The following is a 27,644-nucleotide window of genomic DNA, read 5'->3' as shown; positions in this document are numbered from 1 at the left end:
GAACCCCCACCTGATCCGGGATGCCCTTCAGGGCAAACCAGCTGACCCCCACCCCTGTACCACGCCTCTATCCTATCTAATAAAAGAGTAATATGCAGATTGATCATCACTGCAACACACAATATAGCTGCCCCCATGTGGTCAAAGATCCTGCCCCCATGTGGACACAAGATGGCCACCACAAGATGGCCAGCAGGAGAGGGCAGTTGGGAGGCACCCAGCCTGCAAGGGAGGGCAGTTGAGAGGGACCAGGCCTGCAAGAGAGGGCAGTTGGAGGTGATCAACCCTGCAGGAGAGGGCAGTTAGGGGTGACCAGGCCGGCAGAGGAGGGAAGTTGGGGGCAAACAGGCTGGCAGCAGAGTGGTTAGGGGGTGATCAGGCTGGCAGGCAGAAGTGGTTAGGGGCAATCAGGAAGGTAGGCAGGCAAGCAGTTGGGAGCCAGCAGTCCTGGATTGTGAGAGGGATGTCCGACTGCCCATTTAGGGATCCGATTGCCCACCGGGATCGGGCCTAAACGGGCAGTCGGACATCCCTCGAGGGGCCCAGATTGGAGAGAGTACAGGCTGGGCTGAGGGACAACCCCCCTCCGTGCACGAATTTCGTGCACCGGGCCTCTAGTGATAACTATAATCCTCCACCCAAAGCAAGGATTCTAATTCCAACACTTTGCACACTAACAGTTCTATAACGGATATTCCAAAAGATTCCTTCATTCTCAGTTAATCAAAATCTTCTTATAGTAAATTATCACCATCTTTAACTTAAAAACTTTAAAAAACACACATGTCCTATATCAGAATCTTAAAACATTTTAAAATATATTTTTATTGATTTCAGATTGGAAGGGAGAGGGATACAGAGATAGAAACATCAATGATTAGAGAGAATCACTGACTGGCTGCCTCCTACAAGCCCTCCCCCGCTCTCCCCCCGGCCCCGCCTCCACACACACACACTGGGAATGAGCCCACAACCCAGACATGTGCCCTGACTGGGAATGGAACCGTGACCTCCTAGTTCAGTGGTTGGCAAACTCATTAGTCAACAGAGCCAAATATCAACAGTACAACGATTGAAATTTCTTTTGAGAGCCAAATTTTTTAAACTTAAACTTCTTCTAAGGCCACTTCTTCAAAATAGACTCGCCCAGGCCGTGGTATTTTGTGGAAGAGCCACAATCAAGGGGCCAAAGAGCCGCATGTGGCTCTCGAGCCGCAGTTTGCTGACCACTGTCCTAGTTCAAGGGTTGACTCTCAACCACTGAGCCACACTGGCCAGGCAGAATCTTAAAATATTTTGATACTGGTTTCTTTTTCCTGTTGCTACACTGGAATTTTAAAATAACTTTTATTCTTCCCTTAAAGTCAGATAGGAAATATCTGAGAAATTTTGAACTTTCTCACATAATTAGATTTTCTGGTATTAAATAAAACAAGACAATTGATTGCTTTTTCCTAAGTTTGAAAAATTAATAGGTGTGGTGGCTGATGGTTCAGGGAAAAGCAGGAACCTTGGCTTTCACAAAATTAGTGAACTTTCCTTTCTCCATATATAAAGAAACCTTTTCTTCCATACGAAATGTTTGTCATCTATATAAACTGGGCTCAGGTAGGAGTAGTCTGAGGCAGCGCAATGAGACTGAATCTTACTTAGATAGGTTACAAGGGATCAGAACAGAGGAAGCTTCCCGCTAAGAACAAGGGAAAGAAGCTACACAGGATGAGGCCCAGCAGGCAACGTGTGGTGATCCAAGAAAGTTCTTCAGGGTCTGGCCAACCGTGATGAAGTTAAGTACTACTAAGTTGCATTTCAGTCCCAGACAATGGAAGAAAAGCACAAGCTAGGTTTCCAGCACTGGGGAATGAGCCAGAAGTGGGATCCCAAGACACAAGGCAGAAACCCACTTACTAGAGCTGAGGTCAAAAGCAGCTCATAAGGCATGAAACTGACTGGGTGTGGAGCCAGAGCCACTGACCTTGGCCTTTGTGAGTTTCGGGGCCTGTGATGGGCTGATCCTGCAACAGGGGCCCTGCATGGAACTCAACCAGTTCAACTTCTCGAGTCTTCCCACTTCTTTATTTTAATTGTATTACTGTAGTTGAAATATATCTTGTACAATTTCAAAGCACTTATTGCTACTACCTTATATTCTCTTTTAAAAGATTCAGATTTGCATGGATATGAGTTTAAAGGGACTGTCAAGGTTTCGCTTGTGCCATTTCTTCTCAACACAGTGTCATATCCTTGCTACAGAATATTATATACAGTGCTTTGAGAAATTCTGTTTTGTTAATGACCTTTTTATATTGTTTCCATTATTTGATTCACTCAGATATAATTAACTTATTTCTCTGGACAAACACAATTATTAATATTTTGCTTCTTGCCTTCTAAGTTAGTGATATCATTAATTGCTGTATACATGTACTTCGGGACAATGAATTCATTTTGGTTTGAGCCTGGCAGAAGTATCAAAAACATCCTAATTTTATTCAGCTAATCTAATTATACCAGAGAATTAAGCCAGTGGATTTAACAAAAGCTTTCTTTACTGGAAGTGTTTATAAGGAACTACTGGATCCTGAAGCACATCTTAAAGCATAAGTCTTTAATGATCTGGGAGTTCTTTAAATAATAATTTCTTTGAAGCTCAGGAAAGCCTTCATTAACAAAAGAAACAACATAAAAGATATGGCCTGGGCCACAGCCACCATTTTACAGTTGGCTTGCTTGTTTCTGCCTTAAGCAATCAAGACCCACTGCTTGCTATTAGCTACCTCCTAATTGACTTCGATTTGACTCCCCGGTCATCTATTTTGTGCTGTGAGCCCACCCTCTACCCTTTTTAGCTTCACTACTACTAACAGATTCCTCTGGATTGAAGAGTTTTTAAAAAATACATTTTGATATCTGAAATGTAACAATTCTGTTTGAGGTTTCTTTGTTTGAAATTTCTAAGGAAGATCTGGCCTCTAGGAAATGTTTAACAAACATTTTGTCTCAAGAAAAAAAGTCATTGATTCGCTTTTGAGTTTTTATCGAGGCTAGTAAAAAGATAAAACTGAATTCATTAGTAATTCTCATTCTATCAAATAAGAGGGCCACAATAACATGCCAGACAGGTGGGCCTCTGACATCTCCTCTTTGTTAAAAAAAATTTTTTTTTTAATTTTTTTATTACAATTGACAGTCAATTGTAATGTATTAGTTTCAGGTGTACAGCATAGTGGTTAGACATTTATATTACTTATGAGGCCAACATCTCCTCTTGCTGGTTGCTTTTACCCACTTGAGTGATACAATTTCATATGACAACACATGAGCCCCAAACCCTAACCTGTCGGAACTAATTCTATATTCTAGAATCTTACTCTTGTCAGCAAACATTTACATCCATTCAGAAGAGTGTCTTCTGCAAACTTATCTCTCTAAAGAAGGAAAGAAAAGGGTTTGAGATGTGAAAGGAAGCAGAATTAGAAGAGCATTTCTGGAATTCCCTTAGGTAAGAAAACGGGACTGTAACTAGTCCTAAGCCTACTCACAGAATGCTCCCTCCAGCTCTCTGATTTAACTGCAACCACTTCCCCGGAAGCTCTCTCTTTCTAGCACTTCACAACAATGGAAGGCAAAACTAGCCTTCTATTATCACTCTCTGCAGTATCCAAATCATTACTCTCCACTCTGTTGATAGAGGCTTCCACCAATTGACCATCCCAACTTCAACTATTTTATCTCTGTCATCTACTAACTTCCTAGACATTCATCGCTGTTTAGTAAAGACTGATATCTCGCTCCCCCCATCTTCCCAGCTAACATCTAGGATTATGTGGACAAAAAAGTCTCTGCTGCTCTAGATTAAGCATTTCTTACCTTTCTAAACTCTCAGGACCTTCACCGCCACTTCACATCCTTACATGCCTTTCCATGGTAATTCCTGATGTTATCACCCAGAGCAGTTCTACCCTTAAAATCTTCAACTTGAGTAACCTATGCTCCAACCATCCATAATCCTTAGAAGTTTTTTCATGTCTTTGTCCCTCTACACCTGCTCTTCAACTTCACTGAGAATCCTCACCCTGTGCCCACTCTACTTGTCCTTTGCCTTTTTTGTACTTTCTAGCCTACATCCTGTGATGCCATCATTTCAATCATCATCTCACCTAAGGACTTCATTCCCTTGCCTGCCCCTTCCCCTGTCAAGCTGCCTTCCTTTTCCCTTCCAACTCTAGGCTAAGATATTTAATAATGTATGTTATATATTTAGTGATTAATTTGTTTACTGTCCGTCTCATTTTGCATTGAAAGCTCCTTGTAAGTAGGGACATTGTGTTGTTCATTTCTGCATCTGCAGCAACTAGAAGGGTGCTCAATAAATATCTGTTGAAGATTATTCGTGATGGCAGGAAAATCCCCTAACTGCATGGTTTAATGCCACTTTCAGGTTGTGGCCTTCAACTCCAACAGGTCATCAATTCTGTGTACAGCCTTTCTACATGGCCATGGTTAGCCTTCCCTTCCGCTCCTCGTACTGCCCCTTGTTAGCCTTCAATACTCTCCTACCTTCTCTCTCCCAGGGGCAGATTGTGCCCCTTACTTCACAGATGAGTGGATGATGAGTCATGTGGCTTCCTATCTTTCCCAGCCTTCAAACAGAGTTTTGCCTCCAAACCATCATTGCCTATTTCCCCAGATATAGAGGAAGAGGATGCCCTCCTCCATCTAAGAGCAGTCCTGTCATCTTTTCTCTGGATATATCTTCTCTTATATCCCCAGGAACAAGATCTACACATTGTCCCATCTTCCACCTGCATCTTCCACTTCTCCCTCTCTGCTTTCAATTCTTATCTTATTCAACCTCTCAGCTGCATTTTACAGCACTTGACTGATTTTTCTTCTAGTTCCCTGACTCCTCCTCTGAGTCTCTTTTGGAAATCTCCACTTCCTTCCAGGGAAATCTCAACCACACCATCCATAAGCTGATGACTCCTGAATCCTTATCTCCAACCCTGACTTGCCTAAACTTCGACTTGTGGAAGACTTACCAGTATCTCAGATCTACATGGTCTCAAAAGAACTTTTCATGCACCGGCCCCAGCCTATTACCCAAACAGCTCTCCCTCTGTGTTCCCTGGCTCAGTGAATGGCAACACATCACCCAATTTCCCACGCCAGGAACTTGAGTTATACTTTACTCACTTTTTTCTCACTAACTCATATATTTATGCAAACACCATGTCTTAAGAATTATACCTTTTAAATATTCTCAAATCCACCCATTCTATTCACTCTGTTACCATTCAAATACAGGTAACCATGAGCTTTCATCCTGAGTAGGCAGCAGCCTAATATCCTGCCTGCAGCCCTTTTTCAGTTACAATTCTAGTCAAGTCATGCTTCCTTTAAAACCCTTCCTTCTGTAACTCCATTGGTATTAGTCAAAGGTTGAAACAATTTAACAAGGACTACAAGACCCAACTCCTGCTTCTCTCTTGGGCCAATGCGCAACACTTCCCCTTTTCACTCCCTCTCACATCCTCATACACACCCTCTCTGACTTAGCGCTGTAGCTACTCTTTCAGTTCCTCAATCTTGCCGAGCTCACCCCGCACCTAGGACACAGAAATGTTATTCTTGGTATGGCTAAATCTTTGCCTCCACTTCACCAGGTCTGAGGTGGACAGCTGGTAAGCTTAAGAATGCTACACCTCTGCTTAAAATCCCTGAGATGATCCCTGCAACATATTTATTCATTTTCTATAAACTTTAGGGGTTACAACCCGTGGAGCATATGACCTAGCCCCCCTTTACTTTTCCAGCATCATCTCTTACTAGCCTGGGGCATCCCACATTACAGTCCAGCTATCATGAACCACTAGCAGGTCCTAAACTCACTGAGCCTTTGCTTACATCTATCTTGCAGCCAGCCAATGCACATGCTGTCCTCTGGTCTGGCAATCTCTGGCTATCCTTCAGAACTCAGTGGGCGACGTTTCCTGTTGAGAATGCTTCCCTGGCTCCATTACAATCACTAGCTGCCCACTCCCATGACTGATCTAGTTCAGGTGTTCCTTCCTCAGAGTGCTGGTGGCACACGCTGTGTATCCCTGCCACAGCACTTTGTGAAACCATAAGGTCATTTTGTTTATTGGTCTGCTATGCTGACCAGACTGTCACTTTCCTGAGGGGAAAGAGCGTCATCTAATTCCCAGTTTCTAGAAAAGTTCTCAACATTTAGAAGGTGCTTAATGTTTCTGGTTAAAAAAAAAAATTAATGAATATATGAATAAATAAAGTAATGAATGGATGAGGAGAGACATAGTTCTGAAGTCCCTATGAACACATTCATGCCCGCATTATACTGGGAAAAATCTCAGGAGGACATTCCAGGTTCAGCTGCTTCATTATTAGCAGAACAACAGGCTCAGTAAGTATCTCACTCCGAGTTAGTTTTCCCCAAGTAGCACAGTCTGAAATTGCACCTATTGAAACAATTAGTTAGTTACCACATACCCTCTTAAGAAAATGCAAATGTCCAGGTAATTCCTATATACCTTAATGCCAATTCATTTACTTCAGTTGCTTTTTCTCCTAACACCTAACAAAGACCACTCTGCTGAATGATAGGAACGTTGTATGTCAGAAAGGAGAGAAGGTCTGGCATGGGTATATTTGAAAAGCTTCCCAAATTATCCTAACAAGCAGCCATCATTGAGAATCACTGCTCTTCAGCACTTCTCGAACTTTATTGTGCACACTACCCTCCTGGGGGCTTTACTGAAATTGCAGCCGCAGACTAAGTATAGCTTACGTGAGGCCTGAGAATTTGTATTTGCTGATACTGATGCTGCTGGTCCAGGGACGACACTTTGAATAGCAAAGAACTAGTTATTTATCTCTTGCTGCAGGCCTCTGGCTTCCTTATTTTTAAGGGCTAATCTATGGCCAGGAAAGGGCTAACAGTGAGGGTCTTCCAGGATGCACAGAGTAGCCATGTGTTCCAAATCCAGGTGTGCCTTTTGACAGGTCTTGCTTGATAGGAAACATGGATCCAAGTGCCCATTTCTCCTTGTGCTCATTTTAACTGATTCACTGGCTACCCTGTTAGCCCCTGGGCTAAGATCGAGCACAAAGGTCAAGGAAAATGTTAATAAGAGATGATAGTTTTACCACTCTCTCTTCTCTTCTCTTCTCTCCCTCTTTTTGGCCACCTTTCTCTTTAAAAATATACTGACTTTTTTTTATTCTCACTAAATAGTTTTAAATAGTGCATTTGTAATGTTCATGGAAGAACACTTTAAATGGGATATACCTGTGCATTATATCTATGGTGCAGGTCCCTGAAGGGTGCGTAACATTCAGTGGGGCTGTCATTAGTCTTTGTTGTTTCTCTGTAAAATGAGACGCTTTTAATTCCCATTTTGTAGATAAGGGAAATGAAATGCAGAAAGCTAAACCGACTTAATTAAGATCACCTACAAATAAACACAGGATGTGGCCAAAACTGACATCTTAGCTCTCCCATGCTAAGTTGGCTTAGTGGAAAAAGAAGCAGTAATCTTTCAAAAGATTGTGCCTTAATTATTCATAACATTTGCATCTCTTTGAAATAAAGTTTACTATGTAACAGCCTTTCTCCTGCACATATCTATTGCTGGAATTTATCTATATTCTATTCATCTAATTATTAACTTAACGTTGCTCTTAAAAGCATTCAAAGTGGCATTACAGGAATACATCAAGTAACTAACATACATTAGACGAGAAAGAAAAAGGACAGGAGTGATGCCAGTGAATCAAACATATACAAAGAGGTCCTATAATTACGGGTTAAAAACAAATTTGACTCTTGACTTACCAGCAGTCAAGGTGAAAAGGGAAACATTTCACAGAACCCATATGAAAAACCAGAAATTTTTCCAGAAGCAGGATTATCCCTGGTGGCTGTTCTCCGGCAGACCCCGTAGTCTGACTTTGACTCAGAGATGGATGGCCCACCGGGTCCCACTATCCCACATACAACTCCGACTTCTGAAAGCAGGCCAACAATGCTTCCAATCGCTAATTCTGAAATAATTTTAACTTGCTAGCTGATTTACTACTTTCCGTAGATTTTTCACCAATAGAACACTAATATACTCACTCAATTTGAGAAGCTTAGGTTACTTAGCAAAGATTTGGCAGACATTGAAAAATACATATACTCGTTTTGAATTAAAAAATGGGAATCAATGGACAACATTTAACAGCAAGCATAAGATGAAAGTAAGATGATTACTTATAAATGGCCATCAGAGATGGAAAAAGGGATGAAAGCTATTTTTAACCATCTTATTGAGTTATAATTTGCATACCATAAATTAACCCAATTATTTTTAATATAACCATACAGTTGTGTAACCACCACTATAATCCAATTTTAGGATACTTCCATCACCCCAAAAAGTTTCCTGGTGTCCATTTGCAGTGATAAATGCTCTACCCCCAGCCCTAAACAACAGCTATTTTGCTTTCAGCCTCTACAACTTTGCCTTTTCTGGAAATTTTCACATAAATAGAATTACATAATATGCATTCTTCTGTGTGTGGCTTATTTCACGGAACATGTTTTTGAGGTTCATCCACATTGTTGCATGTGCCATAGTTTATTCCCTTTGATTGTTGTATAGTATTCCTCTTTATAGTTGTACCACATTTTGGTACCCACCTGTTGCAGACATCAGAGTTTTTCCATGTTTTAAGTATTTTAAATAATACTGTAATGGACAATGACATAACATCCTTGTAAGGACATGTGTTTTCATTTTTTTCTAGGTAAATACTTAGAAGTGGAATTGCTGGGTTGTATGAAAAGCATGTTTAATTTTCATTAAAAAAAATTGTCAAACCCTTTTCCAAAATGGTTTTTACATTTTGAGCTGGGAGGCAGTAAAATATTTTACATTCCACCAACAATCCTATCTAATAAAGAGGGAATATGCAAATTGACTGTCATGCCATCACACAGATGGCAGCGCCCATAGCCACAATATGGCAGCACCCAGTCCCCTCAGCCCCGCCAGAGTGACCCAGTCCTTTCAGCCTCACGGGGGCGCGGGGCGGTGGGGGAGAGGTGGCAGGCACACGGTGCAGCCGAACCCGCCCTAGCCCCCCAGCCATCCAGGGCCGTCCCGAGGCGCAGGCAAGCCTCAGATGGCAGTTGCCCAGCCAACGCCCAAGGGGCTGACAAGCCTCGGATGGTGGCTGCCCAGCCACCCAGGGCCGCCCGAGGCTCAGGTAACCAGGGCCGGCCAAGGCTTGTGGCTGCTGGCACTGGCAGCAGCAGAGGTGTGTTGGGGGTGTCGCCTTCTCCTGATCGCTGGGTCACCTCCCACCCCCGAGGGCTCCCAGAATGTGAGAGGGGGCAGGCTGGGCTGAGGGACCCCCTTCCAGTGCATGAATTTTCATGCGCCGGGCTTCTAGTATATATGATGATTCCATTTTCCCCACATCCTCACTGACACTTGGTATTCTCTATCTTCTTTGTGATGGTCCTTCCAATGGTTACGAGGTTAGAGGGTTTTGAACAGAAATAACCTATTCAGTTTTCAGTCAGTCAGAAATAGGATCAAAATTTACCCCTCTCCCTACCTCGCCCCTGCTCCCTGTATCTCCTTTTCTGAATAGTCTCAGAAATAATTTTTTTAGAACTTTAAGACTGTGTAACTTTCTTCCCCTTTTGATCTTTTTAATTCCCTGTTTTTCAATTTCTCTTAAAAAATCTAAAACATGCTGTCAACTTGAGCTCCATATTATATTAAGGGCTTACTGAAAAGCACCTTGGATTTGGTGGTAAGCAGGGCAAAACAAGGCCCTTCAAAACTACAAGGGGACCTTCCCATATCTCTCCCTCTAAAATGTTGAATAAAGCTGGGGTCCTGCCAGTAAACTCCAGTTTGTATCCACTCCCCTCGAAATACAGGTAATTCTTGCAGCTGTAAAACAAACCTTTGAATTCCAAATGCGCTTACAAGGCATTGCTAATTTTCTTTCCCTTTAACCACTTAATTCGACTTATCTCTTTTCCATTCCTTGACCATGAATTTAAAAAATGACGGTATACTACTGCTTAAAAAGTACCCAGAAGGTAAGAAAAATATGTCATACGTGTGTGTATTTATCATATAATTGGGTCTCTTTCTTGGAAAGAACTTGATTGACAGATGCTAATTTCAACTGGAGAATTTTTGAAGTAAATATTGCTACATAACTGTCAGAAGATGGTGTCAGGGAAGCCGCCCAAAGCACATTCCACATATAAATTAACAAAGGTGCGCGCGCTTCAGCAGCCTTTCCACTAAGATACCTGCTGCCTTCTTGTTGCCTGGAGGGTTTTTTTCAAACTTAATTGTGTAATAAAGTAACCCCATCTCCTACTGTGAAAGGCTGTAACTCCTCTGGCAACCCTCAGGAGTCCCCCTGCAATACTTACCTAGTTGTGCCAGTTTTCTTTACTGAGGTTTTTGTGGTGTTAATAGGCAAGCAAGGGGACCCCATGGCCCACAGAAAGGCAGAGATTCCCTGTTGCTGTCGAGAAAAGGCCAGTTGGTGTCAAGAGACTCCGCCTAGGGGATGACCAGGATCTGGCCCTCACAGAAACGACCAGCTATTTGGAAGTTTCTTTACTTTTAAAGATCATAGCTCAAGCCACACAAAAGTGATAATAAGTCAGATATGAATATATTCATCATGCTACATGCGTCTTTCAGGTGAACATAATGCTTCCTTTCCTTGTATTAATAATTAAGTACTGCACAGACAGTGTGGCTCAGTGGTTGAGCATCAACCTATGAATCAGGAGGCCACAGTTCAATTCCCAGTCAGGGCACATGCCCGGGTTGTGGGCTTGATCCCCAGTAGGAGGCATGCAGGAGGCAGCTTAATAATTCCCTCTCATCGTTTTTTTTTTTTTTTTCTCTCTCTCTCCCTTCCTCTCTGAAATCAATAAAAATATATTTTAAAAAATAATAATAATTAAAGTACTCATCAAAAGTTTGCTTGGTTAGTAGAGGACTAAAGGAAAAGAATAGTTCTGAGAGTTTTCCAGTACTGATGCTCCATGAGCCTATCTCTCGGCGTACAACCTGCACAACTCTACAGGTGGCCTGGTTCTCTCTTTCGAACTGTATTACTCAGGAATCTTGGCTTCTCCTTCCTGGAGATTCTAGGACCTGTTAATATCTGCTTCTTTAGACCCCTCAATTCCTTGTTCTATCTGACGTGTACAAAAATCACCAATGAAGCTGCCCATTGTTTTCAGTAAAGTAGTTGAAGGGTCTAAGAGATATTCTCCTTCTCGGACTGGATTTAAGTATTTCCACTCTCTGAGAGTCATCTTACATCTCTTAGCAGGAGCGGAAGCAATCTGCTCTCATCTACTGTATGCACAGGCATAAGGTATTCAAGGTTTGGCAGATTCTAGTCTCCTTTGAGGCATCATGGAGAAGGGGTCATGAATACAGGCTCTAGAGCCAGGCTGCCTCCTGGGCTGGAATCCTAACCCAAGTTTTCTCATCTGCCTCACAGGGTCATTATGAGGATCAAATGTGTTAATACATGTTAACTGCCTACAATAGAGCAGACACATAAACAAGCAGTAAGTGTTAGCTATGATTCTTTTATTTCATTACCTTTTTTTATTTTTTTATGCTCTATTATTCTGTGATTATTGTCCTGCATTCTATTATTATAGTCCTCTATGGATCTATTTAACATTTCTTCCCTATATCTGTTTATTATATAACTCATTTTAGTAATAGAACAGCAGTTTGGTAAAAACAAACAAACAAACAAAACACTGTGTGTGTGGGTCTGTGTTTTAATTCTTCAAAGATAGTCTTTACATATACAAATTGATTTCACAGAGGCAGGGAAAAGCAGACATAGAAACATCAATGGTGGGAGAGAATAATTGATCAGCCACCTCCTGCACGCACCCTACTGGGGATCGAGCCACAACCCAGGCATGTGCCCTGACCAGGAATCAAATCAAGACCTTCTGGTTCCTGGGTCGACGCTCAACCACTGGGCAACACATGCTGGACAAGATAGTCTTAAAATCAAGGAACTATGGAAGGAGTATTGTTAGTTCTCTATGACCGCTATAACAAATTACCATAAAATCAGTGGCTTAAAACAGCACAAGTGTATTATTATCTTATAGTTCTGAAGATCAGAAGTCTAAAAAGGGTCAGCAGGGCTACATTCTTTCTGGATGCTCTAGGGAGAACCATTCCTTTCCTTTTTAGCTTCTAGAGGCTACATATATATTCCTTGGCTTGTGGCCATGTCACTGAAGCCTCTACTTCTATTATCACATCTCTTTCTCTGATTCTGACTCTCCTGCTCCCTTATCCCTTATAGGAACCCTGTTACTACATGACTCCATCCAGATAATTCTGGATAACCTCCCAATTCCAAGGCCTTTAACTCAGACGCATCTGCAAAGTGCCCTTTGCCATATGAGGTAACATGTTCTCAGGATCCAGGGACAGGAAGTGGACACCTTTGGAGGCATTTTCTGCTTACCACCAAGAGAAAAGCACTGGCTGAACTCTTGAGATCACTTAAGCCAGCGGTGTCCAACCCGAGGTGATTATGCTGCTCAGGAGACACCAGTATTTGGCAGTGTCTGGAGACATTTCTGGTAGTCATAACTGGGGTAGGGGGGTTGTTACGGGGCATCTAGTGGGTAGGATCCAGGGAAACTGCTGAACATTATACAATGTACAGGACAGCAGCCTCCTCCCAACAAAGACTTATCCAGCCTAAAATGTCAACAGTGATGAAGCTGAGAACCCGTGATTGAAAGCACGTGATTCCTTGAAATCTTCTGCGTCAGTAAGGTTGCCACACAATGGGAGCATTGCAGGACTTAGATTTATACAGAGATGTTTGAGAAATCACATACAAGCTCTATAACTCCATGTTTTTGACAATCTTATATGGTAAATAAGAGATGAATAACATGACTCATACTTTAATAGTAGGGTTTTAAGCACTGCCCTAACTTGTTATTTGTTGAGTAGTTTGTTTTATTTTAGGTCTGGTGTAATCTTTCACACTGCTGCATTTCATATGTAGACAAGTTCATTTCAAGTGTATTTTATAAACATCATTTTTATGGATATTATGAATATTTAAACTCGCAGATGCTCAGATTTAAGTACCTCACACCAAACAGATTTCAAGGTGACCCACAGCCTTCTGCAATATTTTATTTTTGCCTTAGTATGGCCCCTCGACTTCACAGGATCAAAGAGAGAAGGATACTTAGATGGTATCCCTTCCACTGGGAGGAAGATTTAACTTAGAATCAACATTCACTTAAATGTAGGCACCTTGGCTTACGTTTTCAATGCTTAATTTTTCAATTCTCAAGAATTTCTGTGCTTTGGTTTGAATTTTCCCTGCCCTTCAAAATAATTTATAGAATTGCTAGTAGAGGACTTTATATGTTTTTCTAAATTTTTCCCATCTTTCTTTTCTTTTCCATCCTTCTCCACTCTTCTCATTCTCTCCCTTTCTTGGGTTACTTTCTTTCGGTTCAAGAGTTCCCCAACTGTTCTTAATTTGCAGCAACTTCAAAATGCAATAGTTGTATAATCAATGGCAGAAAAGACTTCTTAACCAGCAAAGGACTGTGTGTGTGTGCATGGGTGTGAAAATGTTACCCATCAGGATGAATTTGAACTTCATTTTTTTTTCAGCCAGGAAGAATAATAACTATGAATATGAAAGTATTCTAACAGATTGTGAACCAAGAGAGCAGAATGAAAAAACACACAGAGCAACCTTGTTTACCACTGAAGCTATTTCTATTGTGTACATTTCTCTGCCAAGATACAGTTCTACAAAGCGTTTTACATTTGGTATGATTTCTAAGCTACAACGTAATGATACAGGTTAAACACATTTTAATGAGTTGAAACTTGCCAAACAGTATTTAACAAGCCAAAGCCATACATACCCCTAAACATTAAGTCACACCTAAGATTCCAGATTTCAAATATCACATTGCTCATTGGGGTAGGTACCACTTGAGGAAATTGCAGAGATCTCTGTCTACCTACTAGTCAAAGGATGCAGTTTCTTCAAAAACCAAATGCAAGAAAAAAGAAGAGAGAGAGAGAGAGAGAGAGAGAGAGAGAGAGAGAGAGAGAGAGAGAGAAGAGTGTGAGGGAGAAGAGAACGTGTGACAGAGACTTAAGAGACATGTCAGGTGTATTAAAGACTGAGAAACTTGGAGCTAATTAGAGGTCAATGCCTAAGTGGAAGTTGCTCAAAACCGGATGGTGTGAGCACAGAACAGGGCAGCTGGTAGAGGGAAAGGAGGGGGAGGATTTGGGGAGAGAACAAATGGTAACTTTGACAACTTGGGCATATATCAACTCTGGCACAGGGACCCTGGATATCTCCCAGCCAAAGCACCTGTACAACCATTTCCCTGGGGAAAAAGGAACTTGTTTTGTTTCTAGGAAAGCCCATGGGCAGCAAATGACTGTTACCCCAGTCAGGTCTCTCTCAAGCTGCCCACATCATGTCTCAGGTGTATGTACAGCTAGCGCACTAAGATCCAGAGCTAAATAAATAAATAAACAAACAAATAAATAAATAATCAAAGAGCAATACAGAAATGCAAAGGAGCACATATTCGGGATATTAGACTATCACCTTTAATCCCAAGATATTTTTCCATTATTATTTTGCAAAGGTCAGTGAATAACAGAAACCCAGATAAGAATATCCATCAACAAATGGTTAAAAATCCTTTGGAACACATTATTTCTTGGAAAGAAGTTTAGAATCTCTTGTCAAAGGACAATGATATTTTATTTATATCCAGGGTGCTATGTCCAGCCACCCCTGTCTTCTCCTTGTCAACATGCTCTTCTTTTTGTCACCACACTGTAATGCATGTGGCTTCTGCAGCTCCTCAAACTTCTCTGACTTCTCTTTCCCTTCTACTCTAGTTTTTCTTTAATCCTCACCAGAGGAGAGAGGATATTTTTTCTATTGATTTTTTTTTTTTAAAAAGATGTCATTATTGATTTTTTAGAGAGGAAGGGAGAGGGATAGATAGACACATCGATGAGAGAGAAACATCGATCAGCTGCCTCCTGCATGGTGGGGGGCTGAGCCCACAACCAGGGCATGTGTCCTGACCGAGAATTGACCTCTTGGTTCATGGATCGATGCTCAACCACTGAGCCACACTAGTCGGGCCTTATTTCCACTGATATTTAGGGTTGGTTGCCTCCCACATGCATCCCAACTGGGGAGGGGATCGAACCTGCAACCCAGGTACATGCCCTTGACAGGAAATCAAACTCAAGACCCGCTGGTGCCTAGGCTGACACTCTAACCACTGAGCCATGCCATCCAGGGCCATCTACTCTAATTTGATGTCCAATGTCCTCTTAAGTTCAGCCGTTATACATCTTCTCTTCTCCTTTTGGGAACTCAAATACTCCTAAGGCTCGGTTATTGCCCCTGGGGTGACACATCCTAATCCATCCCATGAAAGACTCTCTAACCCTCCATCTCTACCTTCCTGCTGTCTCTCCTACTTGGATGTTACCCCACCTTAGACTCAACTTGTGCAAATCCCTATTTATCACATCTCTCCCTAGAACAAACTTACCTCCTAACTTCTCTACTTCTGTGTGAACTGACACCATTTTCCTGAGTCCCTTAGGTTTTAAAACTTGGCATCATTTCCAAATTATTCATATCCTTCATTTAGCAAGTCAGTTCTATCAAGCCAGCCAATTCTCTCTCCACGCTGTCCCATAGCTGTCTCATCCACCACAGGCCGACCTCCTTATCACACCTGAATTACAGCAGCAGCCCCTACTGCCCACCCTTCCTGGATTCTTACTTCTCACTTAATCCACCCAGCCCAGCATTCCCAGAATCACCTTTCAACATTTGCCTCACCGAGTGACCTGTTCAGGAAAATATCCATTTCTCTGTTATCACAACATCAAGGCTAAACATAGATTTTCCAAGCTCTCAGCACTGTGCCCTTATCTCTCATGTCTACATTGTCACTGCTTCTCAACAATATGATTGACTCCTGCTGTTTTTTCTCCTTATTGGGAACTCCCTCTTCTGTATCTCCACTTCCAAATCCTGACCCTGCGTCAAGGCCCCTCCCAAATGTCAACTTCTCCATTAGCTTAAATGACATGTCACCCGCTTCTTCGTTCTTGCCCCTCACATGACTTGCATGCTCACCATTTTATACATGCTGATTTTCTTTCTGCAACTACATGGCAAGTTCCATAAAGCTAGCACTATAGTTAGTTTTCTACCGCTCTACCATACACTCCAGAGCTGAAAGACGGAGGTCTTTTTAGAATAAACAAGTTAATTAATCTACGATTTAAATACATTTTTAATATAAATAATTGATCTATAAGTAAATGAATAAAATCATAAAGCAAATGTAGAGATATATCTATTAGCATTTGATTTTTAAATGTTATACATTAATTATAAAGCTATTAAATTTAAAACCATCTTCTTACCTGATTTTATGCAGTCTGATGTCTTGCAAATACCATCTAGAAAAAGGAGGGTATATACATAAATATTTGTAATTACATTTTCTAATTCCTCCCTATCTTTTGTTCTTCTAAATACTACCAATTAAATGGTCAATTCTGTAAAGCAAGAACTAAACCTGAGTATTACATGTCATTGTTAGTAGTTAGAAAGACATAGAGGAATAAAGTGGGAAAATCCTAAATTTGAAATTTTCATTATGAATAAAAATGTATTTATTACATCATCTCTACCCACTAAGCTCTAGGTGTTTTAAATTGAAATAATCAGTTGTTTTAGTCCGGTAATCATGGTAGGCTTTTTGTTTTGTTTTGCCATTAAAAAACCAATCGTTTCTAATCCTTATTGTAAAAACACTTCTAAGACTCAAATGAGACCTCTTAAATTCCTGTGAAGCCCTTTAGAATTTCAATGACACAACAATACTGACTAATTGAAGCTGACCACAAAATTGTGTATACTTTAATCAAATAAAATTATACATTAGAACCCTCATAAAGTAAGTATGAGTGCATTAAATATACTCGGCAATTAATAATTTAACTCAAACATAAAAGACACTGTACTTTAGTCAGTTAATTGTTTTGACATACTGATATTGCATTTTGTAACGGAATCTTTATAGCATTATCTTTCACTTAATAGTCTTTCTCCTTAACACCCAGGGAGACGGGAAAAGTGTGAGATGAAAAGTTGACTCTCCTCTGCATATGTGTGAACAGGTGTGGGAGCAGCTCACCGTCATAGGTTGCATAGAGGGCTATCATGGTCACAGCGATGATGGTGAGGAGCAGGACGAGGACGGAGAGATTGATCTCCAAGGAGGTCCATCGCTGTTTCTTCTTTGGCTTCGGGGTGTTGATATCAGTTATATCCATCTGACTTTCTGATCTGCCCATCACCTAAAATCTGCAAAAAGTTGAAAAATAATCTTTAAATACCAAGAACCAATTGATGCAAAGATAAAAAGAAGAGGAACTATATGTACAATATTCCAAATGCTAAATGTGGCTGAATAAAAGTAAAGGTTAATTTATTTTAAATAAGAAATACAACTTTTAGGTTCAAAGTCAAAATTTTGATTCTGACAGTGAAGAATAACGAGGCAGAGGAATTGGATAGGTCCCTGTCACCACCGTTTGGTTCTTTTTTTTAATAGAAATAGTCACAGAAGATCCAAGCAAAAATAGACAAGAGACTCAGTTAAATACTTACACATCGGATTCCTTCAGCAGTTCATAAGCAAATAATTACTGTGCCGTCATTAAGGAGAGTTTTAAACCACCCTTCTGAACTTTGGACAACGTCAAAGGTGAATTTTATATCTTGTTCCAGTGGCTTTCTTTGTATGCTTGGAAATCAATGACTAACATTCTGAGGTTTTGACTAAGCAGTAATTAGAAATAGGAGTACAGATAAAAAACAAAAAGAAATAAACACCTGCGATAGTTTATACTTTTAGTCTTAAAAACAATGTTTGACTTTACAGTTGAAAATTATGAGTATTGCTGATATGGGTATTTATTAACTGGTTAGACAGCATTCTGAAATGGTCACTCATTGGACCAAAAGTCAGTGGTTTACCTCCACGAATGAAAGATATTAATCATAATCTCTTTGTGCAGCTGAATAACAAAAATAGGGCCCTGGCAGGTTTGGCTCAGTGGATAGAGCGTCGGCCTGCGGACTGAAGGGTCCCAGGTTCGATTCCAGTCAGGGGCACATAGCCGGGTTGCAGGCTTGACCCCCAGTAGAGGGCGTATAGGAGGCAGCCGATCAATGATTCTCTCTCATCATTGATGTTTCTATCTCTCCCTCTCCCTTCCTCTCTGAAATCAATAAAAATTTATTTAAAAAATAATAAAGAACAAAAATATGATTTAAAAAAGTCTACCTTGTATGTCAGGTAACAATGGTTAAGATGTTTATTTAACTTGCATTTAAGTTAATATTTCTACTATTAATAGCTGACATTTATTGAGAACTTTCCATGTGTCAGTCACAGTTCTTCATGCTTTACATGTACTAATTCACTTCATCTTTGTAAGGTAGATATTAATATTCTAATCCTATACCTTAAGAAACTGAGGCACAGAATGATCGGGTAATTAGCCTAAGGCTACATAACTAGTAAACGTTCTTTATTAAAAAACACACACACATTTGGTCACTGTTTGACATAATATTTTATCATTTTACAATAAAAGCTACATTGAATCATACTGCATAAGCTTGTGGGGAGGGGGGCGGTTTAAGAAATATAAGCCTAAAAATCAAATGCCATTATGGTTCTTTTAGAAGCCAATTGATTGTCTATGGGCCATCTACCAACTGCAGGGCTGTAGAAAAGAGGACTGCAAACTAACAGATTAGCTTTTTATAGCCTGATACAAATTAAGCATATAATTTAGTTCCTAGATGAAGCCACTGCTCAGAATTGCTGTTATAGTTAAAGATCTCTGTTAAACACACACAGTTCCCCGAGGGTGTGTTTTGTGAAAATTGAGGCACAGGATAAAGTAGAAACAGAGTCTACATTTGAAGCGTGGCCTGGGAGATCCAGCAAATTACTAGAAATTTAATCTCTCTGGTGAATTATTAATAAGTGAACCACAACTGGACTTTAAAGTTCTGAATACAAAGTCTTAAGCATGCTTACATGAGGCTATAACCAAGGACAGACTTTCAAATAAAAATATTTTATTAGACCATGAAAACCATGTCTGCTCAATAAAAGTGGAATGTAATGTACCTGAATGTTAAAATGTCTTCCTTAATGGTTATGCAACTCATGCTGGCTTAGTCTCACACAGCCCCTGGGGTTATGATATGGAATTGCATTGATCGTAGTCCTCATAGTTTTAATAGGGGGCGGGGTGTTGGGGGGGGGGCGGTAGGAGGGAATATGGGAACACATTTAACACTTGGACACCATACACAGAGATAAACAATAAACACATAATTTTGCCAGTTCTCCCAAAAGGAGTGGATACTGACCTAGAGAGCATCTGAATATTAATCACTTTGCACAAATATTTCCCTTTCTTGAGTATTTCTCCCCCTGCTCTAATACTTCAGGAGATAATCTAAAGAAACATAGTCCTGGTGTCACAGACGCACTTCTGTCTTCAGTTCTTTCTTTGAAACAACCGTCAGTTTCTCCAGTAAAACTCAGAGCCAAGAACCAGGGCAGCCACGGGGTTAAGTTAAAGGTGCTCTTGAGCACCACCAGGCTTCTGCAGGGAAACTCCGGGGATCTTAATGGTTCTGCTCCTAAGGCGGCAGAAGTTGTTGTAGCGGGCAGTGACCAAAGAAGGTTAGTCCTTTGGTCTATGTCAAAAGAATATCAGCTTTGTGCCACCTGCAAACTCTCCATCTTCTTGTAAGCCCTCTGCAAATTTCAGTTTTTGTTCCTCAGTATCACTTTTTTACCATCACTGAGCAAAAGCAGAAGTGATGCTAATTTAACCTCCTAATTAACTTTCACATTCATTTCCAGATAGTTCTGGTGGAGTCCTATCTTCTTTTAAGGTAATAGGGGTCAGAATCTTGAACCTCAGGATGAAAGATATCAACTCCCAGTATCCAACTCAACCACACTCAACATCATTGGAGAGAGTTTGGAAAGGAGAGCAATTACACAAAAGAATAAAGTTGATACTTGTAGCCCCAAAATAAAGCAAAATATGCCAAAACATATTTCCACCTTAACTGGAGATGTTAGAAAGTTGAAACAGGAAGGAGAGACTAGATAATTTAAGAAATCTAACCCTAAAGAACCCTGTAAACCAGCTTGACAACATCACCCAAAGAATAAATGATTATTTTGCTTAAGTAGAAGCTGAATTTCAAAGCCATATAAAGCAGCAATGCTTATACCAGTGGAGAATACACACCGCTTTATCACATAATCAAATCCAAGAACTTAGCGCATACTTGGTTTGTTAGGAGGAAGTCTATAAACCTAAGCAATTTTCATCTTCACAACACATTACAACATTTACATTTCAGCAAGGGCCTGAGGGTACACTCTGCAATTACAGTTTGTATTATGGAAACTGAGGCACAGGAAGCCGGAGAAACAGGTTCCAGATTTAGATGGTAGCTTCAGAAGCCAAGGAGGCAGGTACTCAACAGAAATCATCGCTTTGTTTTCCTGGGACAGTCATTTGTAGGTGTTCGCCCGGCCCCAGAATATGGAGTTCTGGATATAAAGTCCCAACCACATTACTCCCATAGCCGAACCACGAAAGTCACTGCGTGGAGCCCAAGACACGGTCCGGGCTGGGACCCAGCAATAATGCAACAGAGTGAAGAAGGTACAGGCCCTCATAGCTGACTTGCGGGTGGAGGAGTTCCCAAATACTGACACTGTAGGCCCGGTACTACTTTTCAGTTTAACGCAATTACCATTTGCATCAGATGTGGGAAGGAATAGACCAAGTGGCTAAAGAGGAATGTTCGATTGCAATCACCCTTATTTTCAAGTAATACAAATAGACTGCGAAGGGTTGAGTAAGGAAACTTTCATTTACAAAAGAACTGCCCCCCCCCACCCCCACCCCACCCCCACCCCGGCCAACTAACCCTAGTGCGATTAAGTACCCTCATCGCATAAATTACATAATACGAAACTATGATTCTAAAGCAAGGTGAAGAGGTGAGAAAATGAAAAGCTCTTCAGGTCAGGAAAAGTAAAAATAGAAAAGTGAGTTGCAAATGAGGAGGAGAGCCGACAGAAATCAAAATGAAAACAAACCTTGCTTTAAAAAAAAAAAAAAAAAAGAAATCTGTGCACAGCGGAATGGCAAATTCCCAGCCCCCAAATCTCGGTATCCGCTCCTAACTCCCCCTGGCAGCGGCTGCAGGCATCTCTGAGATGATCCTCAAGAGTCGACCTAACTGCACTTCAGAGCCCTCCTCCAGGTCACCTCTCGGCCCCTCTCCCTCCCTCCTCAGGTCCCAGTGCGGCTCCTTCCCGGGCACGCCTCCCTCGTCCACCGCCGCGGGGTCCGGGGCGCTGGGATCGCGCTGGACTCGAGCCGCGGACCCTGCTCCGCGCGCCTCGAGGGCAGCGGCTCCCCGCGGCCGGCTCAGCCCTCCCCGCGCCCGTCCCCCGGCTCCCACCACCCCGGGCTCTCGCGCCCTTCGGACCCTTCTCCCAGGTGCCGGCTCGCCCTCCCGGGACTCACCCGTGGGATTCGGGAGAAGTTGGAGGCTGCGGAGCAGACACATCCCGACCAATGAGCGCGCGGGGGCCGGGAGCCCTGCCGAGCGCCGGTCAGTCCGCGCGTCCACCCGGGCGCGCCACTAGCGGCGCGGGGCGGCGGGCGGCGGGCGGCGGCGCCGAGCCGAGGCCGGACTCCGGGGAGCTTACGGGCCCGCCTCGGCCCGGGCCCGGGGCGACGGGGTCCCCGCGCATCCCTCGGACCCGCACCCGGAGAGACTCACCGTGGCCTCTCAGCAGATCCCGCGCTGGGAGTTGGGCGGCTGCTCCCGCCTGCGCTGGGTCAAGCTTCGCCACTTGCTCATCTCCGCGCCCCGCGCGTCTCGGGGCTCTCACCCCCCCTCCCTGCCTCGCCGCTGCAGGACCAGCGAGAGGAGCAGTTCCCTGGGTGACCTGAAGGTTTCCGCTAGGTCTCCCCAATTCTGTCACATCATGCGTGGAGGCCGTGTGTGTGTGTGTGTGTGTGTGTGTGTGTGTGTGTGTGTGTGTACGCGCGCGCCCCACCCCCGGCCGGTGCCCCACCTCACCCTTCCCAAAAGAGCTTTGTCAAACATTCTTGGAATTGCTTAGCTTGGGGCAATCAAGAAAACAATACATTGCCTCTGATATTCTGTTAAGTGCTGATGAAGGGTCTGTCGCTTTCCCTAAAGGATCTTCTCTCTTTTTCTCACATTCTTGTTTTGCTCTTTCTTGCTCATTCTCCTCCCTTCATCCAAGTTTACTTGCTTCCTCATTTTCCTTTATTCTCTCTCCCTCCTTCCTTCGTGTTCTTATTTTCTTTGCCCCACTTTCCCCTTTCCTTCTCTTCTTCCTCCTCCTCCTCCCCTCCCCCCAAAACCCCCCGCTTTGCTTTTCCGGTCTTCTTTTTTTCTTCCCTTTCTTTTCCTTGGGCAGATCAATATGATGTCAAGAGCTACATTTCCTACTGAAATTCACCACTCCCACCTCCTGACTCTAGGGAATCTAGTAACGAGTGTACCTGAGGGCTTGGGGATGGAGAGTGAGAGAGTCAGAGAAAAATGAGCTAAAGTGTGTCTGCTCGAACTGCTAAAATTAGCTGTAAGGTGTCTGGACCCTGGTCAGTTTTTGTTTGTGTTAACCCTCACCTGAGGATATCTTGCCATTGATTTTTAGAGCGAGTGGAGAGTGGAAGGAAGGAGGAGAGAACGAGAAAGACACATCTCCACTGAGCCAAAGCTGCGAGGGCTGGGCCCTTGTCATTTTAATGCAGCCAAACAGCACACCATTTAAGACCTGTGGTTCCTTCTCTAAGGGGCACAAAGGCCTTTCCTATATAAAAGCTGCCTTTGGCAGCTCTGTCAAGGAGCTCAGAAGACCTGGTCCTCCCTTTATTTACTTATCTATCTATTTATTTATTTATTTATTTATTTATTTATTGCTTCTCTTCTTTTTAGTTCAATTATTCAATGTCAAGTATGTAAGTAGCTTTAACATTGATCCTTTTCCTCCTTTGAATCACATATCATTGCAAACACGTCTGTGGTAGGCAGTCAGACAGACATGAGCGGAGCAAGGACCATGGGCCAGGTAGAGAACATAACCAGGACAGAAAGCCAGATGCATACCAAACAGCAAAACTGAGGCAACAAGGACCCCTGGGAACAAGGACTGAGAGGGAAAGTGAACAAGGGGGCCGGAGAGCAGCCCTTACGCATTAAGCCCCAGGACAGTAAGGTTCTGACCTGCATCAAATCCATCTAGGTCTCAGTGGTGTTTCAGGTCCAGAAAAGCAGCAGAACCAGACAAGCTGACCTCAGAACCAGCTGCATTGACTAATGAATGACCCCCTGCCCTGGTGCCAAGCAATCCGTGGAGACCACAACCCTAAAAGGGCACACCTGGGGGAAGCTGGTGAATATGAGATTCTCACCTGGGACCTCCCCTAAAACCCCCACCCTTAAAAATCCTAAGGACAGAGGACCAGGAACTGAGTGCTCTCCCTCTCTCTCCACTCCCCCCTAGGTGAGTTACTCTTACCCTTGGCTCTCCGAAGCTCGAGGGCCCTTCTTTTGCCTCTGTAACATGTTTCTTGAGACCATTTCTTCTACCACTCACTTCTACCTCTGTGACTTTCTTCAAAAAAGCTTTCTCTTATAGCTTGAGTCTTGGCTCTGAATTCTTTCCTAGTCAGAACTCAAGTACCAAGGTTGTTGAACCAAGGTCTGGTCTGACTCCACCAGTTTAACCCCTGGTGCTGTTCTCACCTCAGCCAACACGTAGACAGACACACACACACACACACACACACACACACACACACACACACATCCCTGGGGAAATTCATACTGATATATAGGTGGGTTTTTCTAAACGTGGCAACATCTCTTTTTAACATCAAAATGACTCAATGCTTGGAGACCCTTTGCACTGATAACTTTTACACTCTTTTCATGGTAGAGAAAGCTGAAAAGTAAGAAAAAAAAAGTCATGCTTACTAATGATACAATAAAGGGAATATAGTAAATAGAGAGGCATTAAAAGAAGTCATAACAATCGTGAAATTAGATTAATATAGAGAAATCTAATGTATAGATTTCAAAGGTACTCTCTATGTTTTACTCTTTATTGGTGTGTTTTGCAGACACTACTTAATCCTCACAGTAATCCTAAAATATGGGTGTAATTACCCCACAAATGATAATAAGGAGCTTGGCTAAGTTAAAACCACTGGGAAGTGTCTCAACTGGAATGTGAACCCAGTTCGTTTTGACTCAAATGTTATCCTCATTTTACAGAATGTTTGAAGCATAGAAAGGTGATTTACTAAAATACATTTTGTGAAAAAGCTACTAACTTCTAACACTCCAGTGCTTAATTTTTATTACCCTTCAGCTAAATTACCAAAATGTTATTTCAACCTTACATAATCGACAAAGAATTATAATGACTTACAAAAGTCTCTTTTTCTTTCTTTTTATTCCCCCATGTATGTAGTCCTCAGTTCCTTCATAAGGAGTTTTGTGCACACATTTCTTCTAATTAACATAATAACATATGTTGGTGGGGAGGGAAATCCTTGGGAATAATCCCTAAATATTTGTATGAACAGGAAATTCCATAAACTCATATGCCTGGTCTTAACATTTTAATTTAAACTTTTTAAGCTAGTTTCTGTCTTCTAATTTGCACCAAAATTTAAAACAAGAAAAGTTTCTTTGGAAGGTACTAATATACCCTATACGGTGTCCCCACCTATCCGGTGAAATCTTTTTCCCCACCTTGCCGGTGAAACTTCGTTTTTTCGCTCTAGGTGAAGTCTTCTCCTCCAGAGGTCCGTTGAGGTGCCAGATGTGAATGACCCCCGTCCCGCGTGGTTCAGGGTTCAGGCTCTGAAAGAGGGACCGCATGCAAATGAAAGAGATGAGACAAGAAATAATTTGGAAATATTAGGGGGACCAGGTGGGAGCCCAGCTCAAGAAGAAGGACTCCGCCTTCTGGCCTCACCACCCTTTTATTCAATTTGGGATACACCTATAGCCCTTAGGCAGGCAATTTTCAGTAACAGGCAGACTATCTTATCAGTAAGGATTTACATGACTGTTGGTGGGGAAGTTGCTTCAGCTACCATTGTCTCGACTAAACAGTGGGTGCATAGCTCTGACCTTTGCCAGAGCTCAAGGGTCACCAGCATTTCGGGATCCTTGTCCACACCTCTCTGCTAGTGAAGACAATAGACAGTTTCCCACACTTGCGGTTCAGGAATACCTTAGTAACAGTAGAAAGTAAGATGGTTTAATTTGTTTATAGCACCTCTAAGCTGAAAGTTGAAAACAGAGAGAATTAATTTAATTTTTTAAATTAAAGATTTGTTAATTAAAACTTCTTAGATTATTCAGTTATGAGTTCTGTGGACCCCAAAGAAGAAAAATTTCTTTGACCCTGAGAAGGAATCTGTGTACTGAGATGGACTCCCCATGGTCAGGTTGTTATTGGTGGGGAGTGCTCCTCATCCCAACAGTTGCTGGTGGGAGTGGGTTTCTTGCGATAACCTGAGAAAAGGAATTTTCTGAGATTTGCACAGGAGGATGAGATGTAGAACACTTTATTTCTGTGGAATTACACCCCTGAGTTTCTAAGGTTTCATATCCCTCTATCCCAGTGGTTCTCAACCTTTCTAATGCCACGACCCTTTAATACAGTTCCTCATGTTGTGGTGATCCCCAACCATAAAATTATTTTCATTGCTACTTCATAACTGTAATTTTGCTAAAGTTAACGAATTGTAATGTAAATATCTGTGTTTCCCGATGGTCTTACGCTCTACAGCAGTGGTTGAGAACTGCTAACAGGGTCGCCTAAGACCATCAGAAAAGACAGATATTTACATTACGATTCATAACAGTAGCAAAATTACAGTTATGAAGTAGCAACGAGAATAATTTTATGGTTGGGGGGTCACCACAACATGAAGGAACTGTATTAAAAGGTCGCGGCATTAGAAAGGTTGAGAGCCACTGCTCTATCATGTCTACGAGATTATGTATTACCAAAGTTTAATGGGCTTGCATTAGCCCTGCCCATCTGGCCAATGATCTCTGTTCAGAGCAAGGATGATGGGCCAGGTAGAGAACATAACTGGTTTGACTGACAGGCATCTTCCCTATGTCATCCCCACTTTACCGTGCATACATCGATCTCCCTTGTGTTGGATTCCTCCTCCCAGTGATCTGTGGGGAATGGGCTGGTGGTTCAATAGGGAGTGTGAAATTGCAGCTTCCTTGTGAAGCTTACCAAATGGCCGTGTTTATAATGGCTGGCCTCCCTTTTGCTCCTTTCCTATCCTATATAATAAAGAGGTTATATGCAAATTGACCCTCATGCCCTCACAAGATGGATGCCTGCAACCTAGGCCAGCAGGGGGGTTAGTGAGGGACAACCAAACGACTGAATAAGCAGGCTGCGTGGGGTGACCAGGCCGGCAGAGCAGCCGTGAAGGGTGACCAGGCCAGCAGTGGGGGCAATTAGGGGCGACCAGGCTGTCAGGGAGGGAGCAGTTGTGGGCGACCTGACCAGCAGCGAGGGGCAATTAGGGGTGATCAGGCCAGTTGGGGGAGGCAGTTAGGGGCAACCAGGCAGGCACGTAGGTGAGTGATTAGGAGCCAGTGGTCCAGGATTGTGAGAGGAATGTCCGACTGCCGGTTTAGGGATCAGGCCTAAACCAGCAGTCGGACATCTTTCAAGGGGTCCCGGATTGGAGAGGGTGCAGGCTGGGCTGAGGGTATCTCCCCCCCCACACACACACACCCCATGCACGAATTTTGTGCACCAGGCCTCTAGTTATTAATAACTAGCTAATTACATTGGTATCAAACTGAGGGCCCAAATTTTTTTAATAATAAGAGTCTACTGGCTATTTGCTGACAGGGCCTCCTCAGGACTCTGTATACCAGGAAGAACCTCAGACTGAATTTCCCACACTGCTTGTTTACAACATCTGAGTCAACCACTGCAGGAAAGTCCTGGTTTATCTTTCAACCAATGGACTTATACTTGTTCTGTCCAATCAGAACTACACAAATAAAATCCTCATTTGTATCTATAGATGACCAATCAAAATTACATGATTTAGATCCATCAGAATGGTATATTGGAAACCTCATTTACATGAAAGGAGTTAACAATGGGAACTTTGGGCAGGAAAATTCTCTCTAAAAGGTGACTTTGCCTTTGTCTTAGTGGAGCACAACTTAGGTTGCTACCTGAATCTGTGAGTACCAGGCTGCAGTTCTTTTTACTGAAATAAATACTTCTATTTCTTATTACAACCTAAAATTAATTTTCACTTATAGTT

The 27,644-nt window shown here is 42.3% G+C and overlaps 1 protein-coding gene across 3 annotated transcripts in view; it reads right to left on the bottom strand.

Moving 5' to 3' along the window:
* Positions 1-25,286, bottom strand: part of MME (membrane metalloendopeptidase) — a 98,891-nt gene extending 73,605 nt beyond the window's left edge. Inside the window, exons 1-3 of one of the 3 annotated variants that reach the window (XM_079766247.1) lie at positions 25,072-25,286; positions 17,345-17,514; positions 16,569-16,604 (exon numbers count right to left, since the gene is read on the bottom strand). In XM_079766247.1, the coding sequence (XP_079622373.1) occupies positions 16,569-16,604; positions 17,345-17,504 (196 nt within the window). In that variant the 5' untranslated portion in view covers positions 17,505-17,514; positions 25,072-25,286. Of the gene's footprint in view, positions 1-16,568; positions 16,605-17,344; positions 17,515-21,797; positions 21,821-22,056; positions 22,288-25,071 lie in introns of those variants that run through there. The other 2 variants (XM_079766248.1, XM_079766249.1) reach the window with 2 other exon arrangements.
* Positions 25,287-27,644: the final 2,358 nt, after the last annotated feature.

This window comes from Cnephaeus nilssonii (assembly GCF_951640355.1).
Source record: "Cnephaeus nilssonii genome assembly, chromosome: 3".
Taxonomy (NCBI): Eukaryota; Metazoa; Chordata; class Mammalia; order Chiroptera; family Vespertilionidae; genus Cnephaeus; species Cnephaeus nilssonii.
The sequence above is the reverse complement of the archived record's forward strand: the minus strand, read 5'-3'. Positions and strand labels throughout refer to the sequence as shown.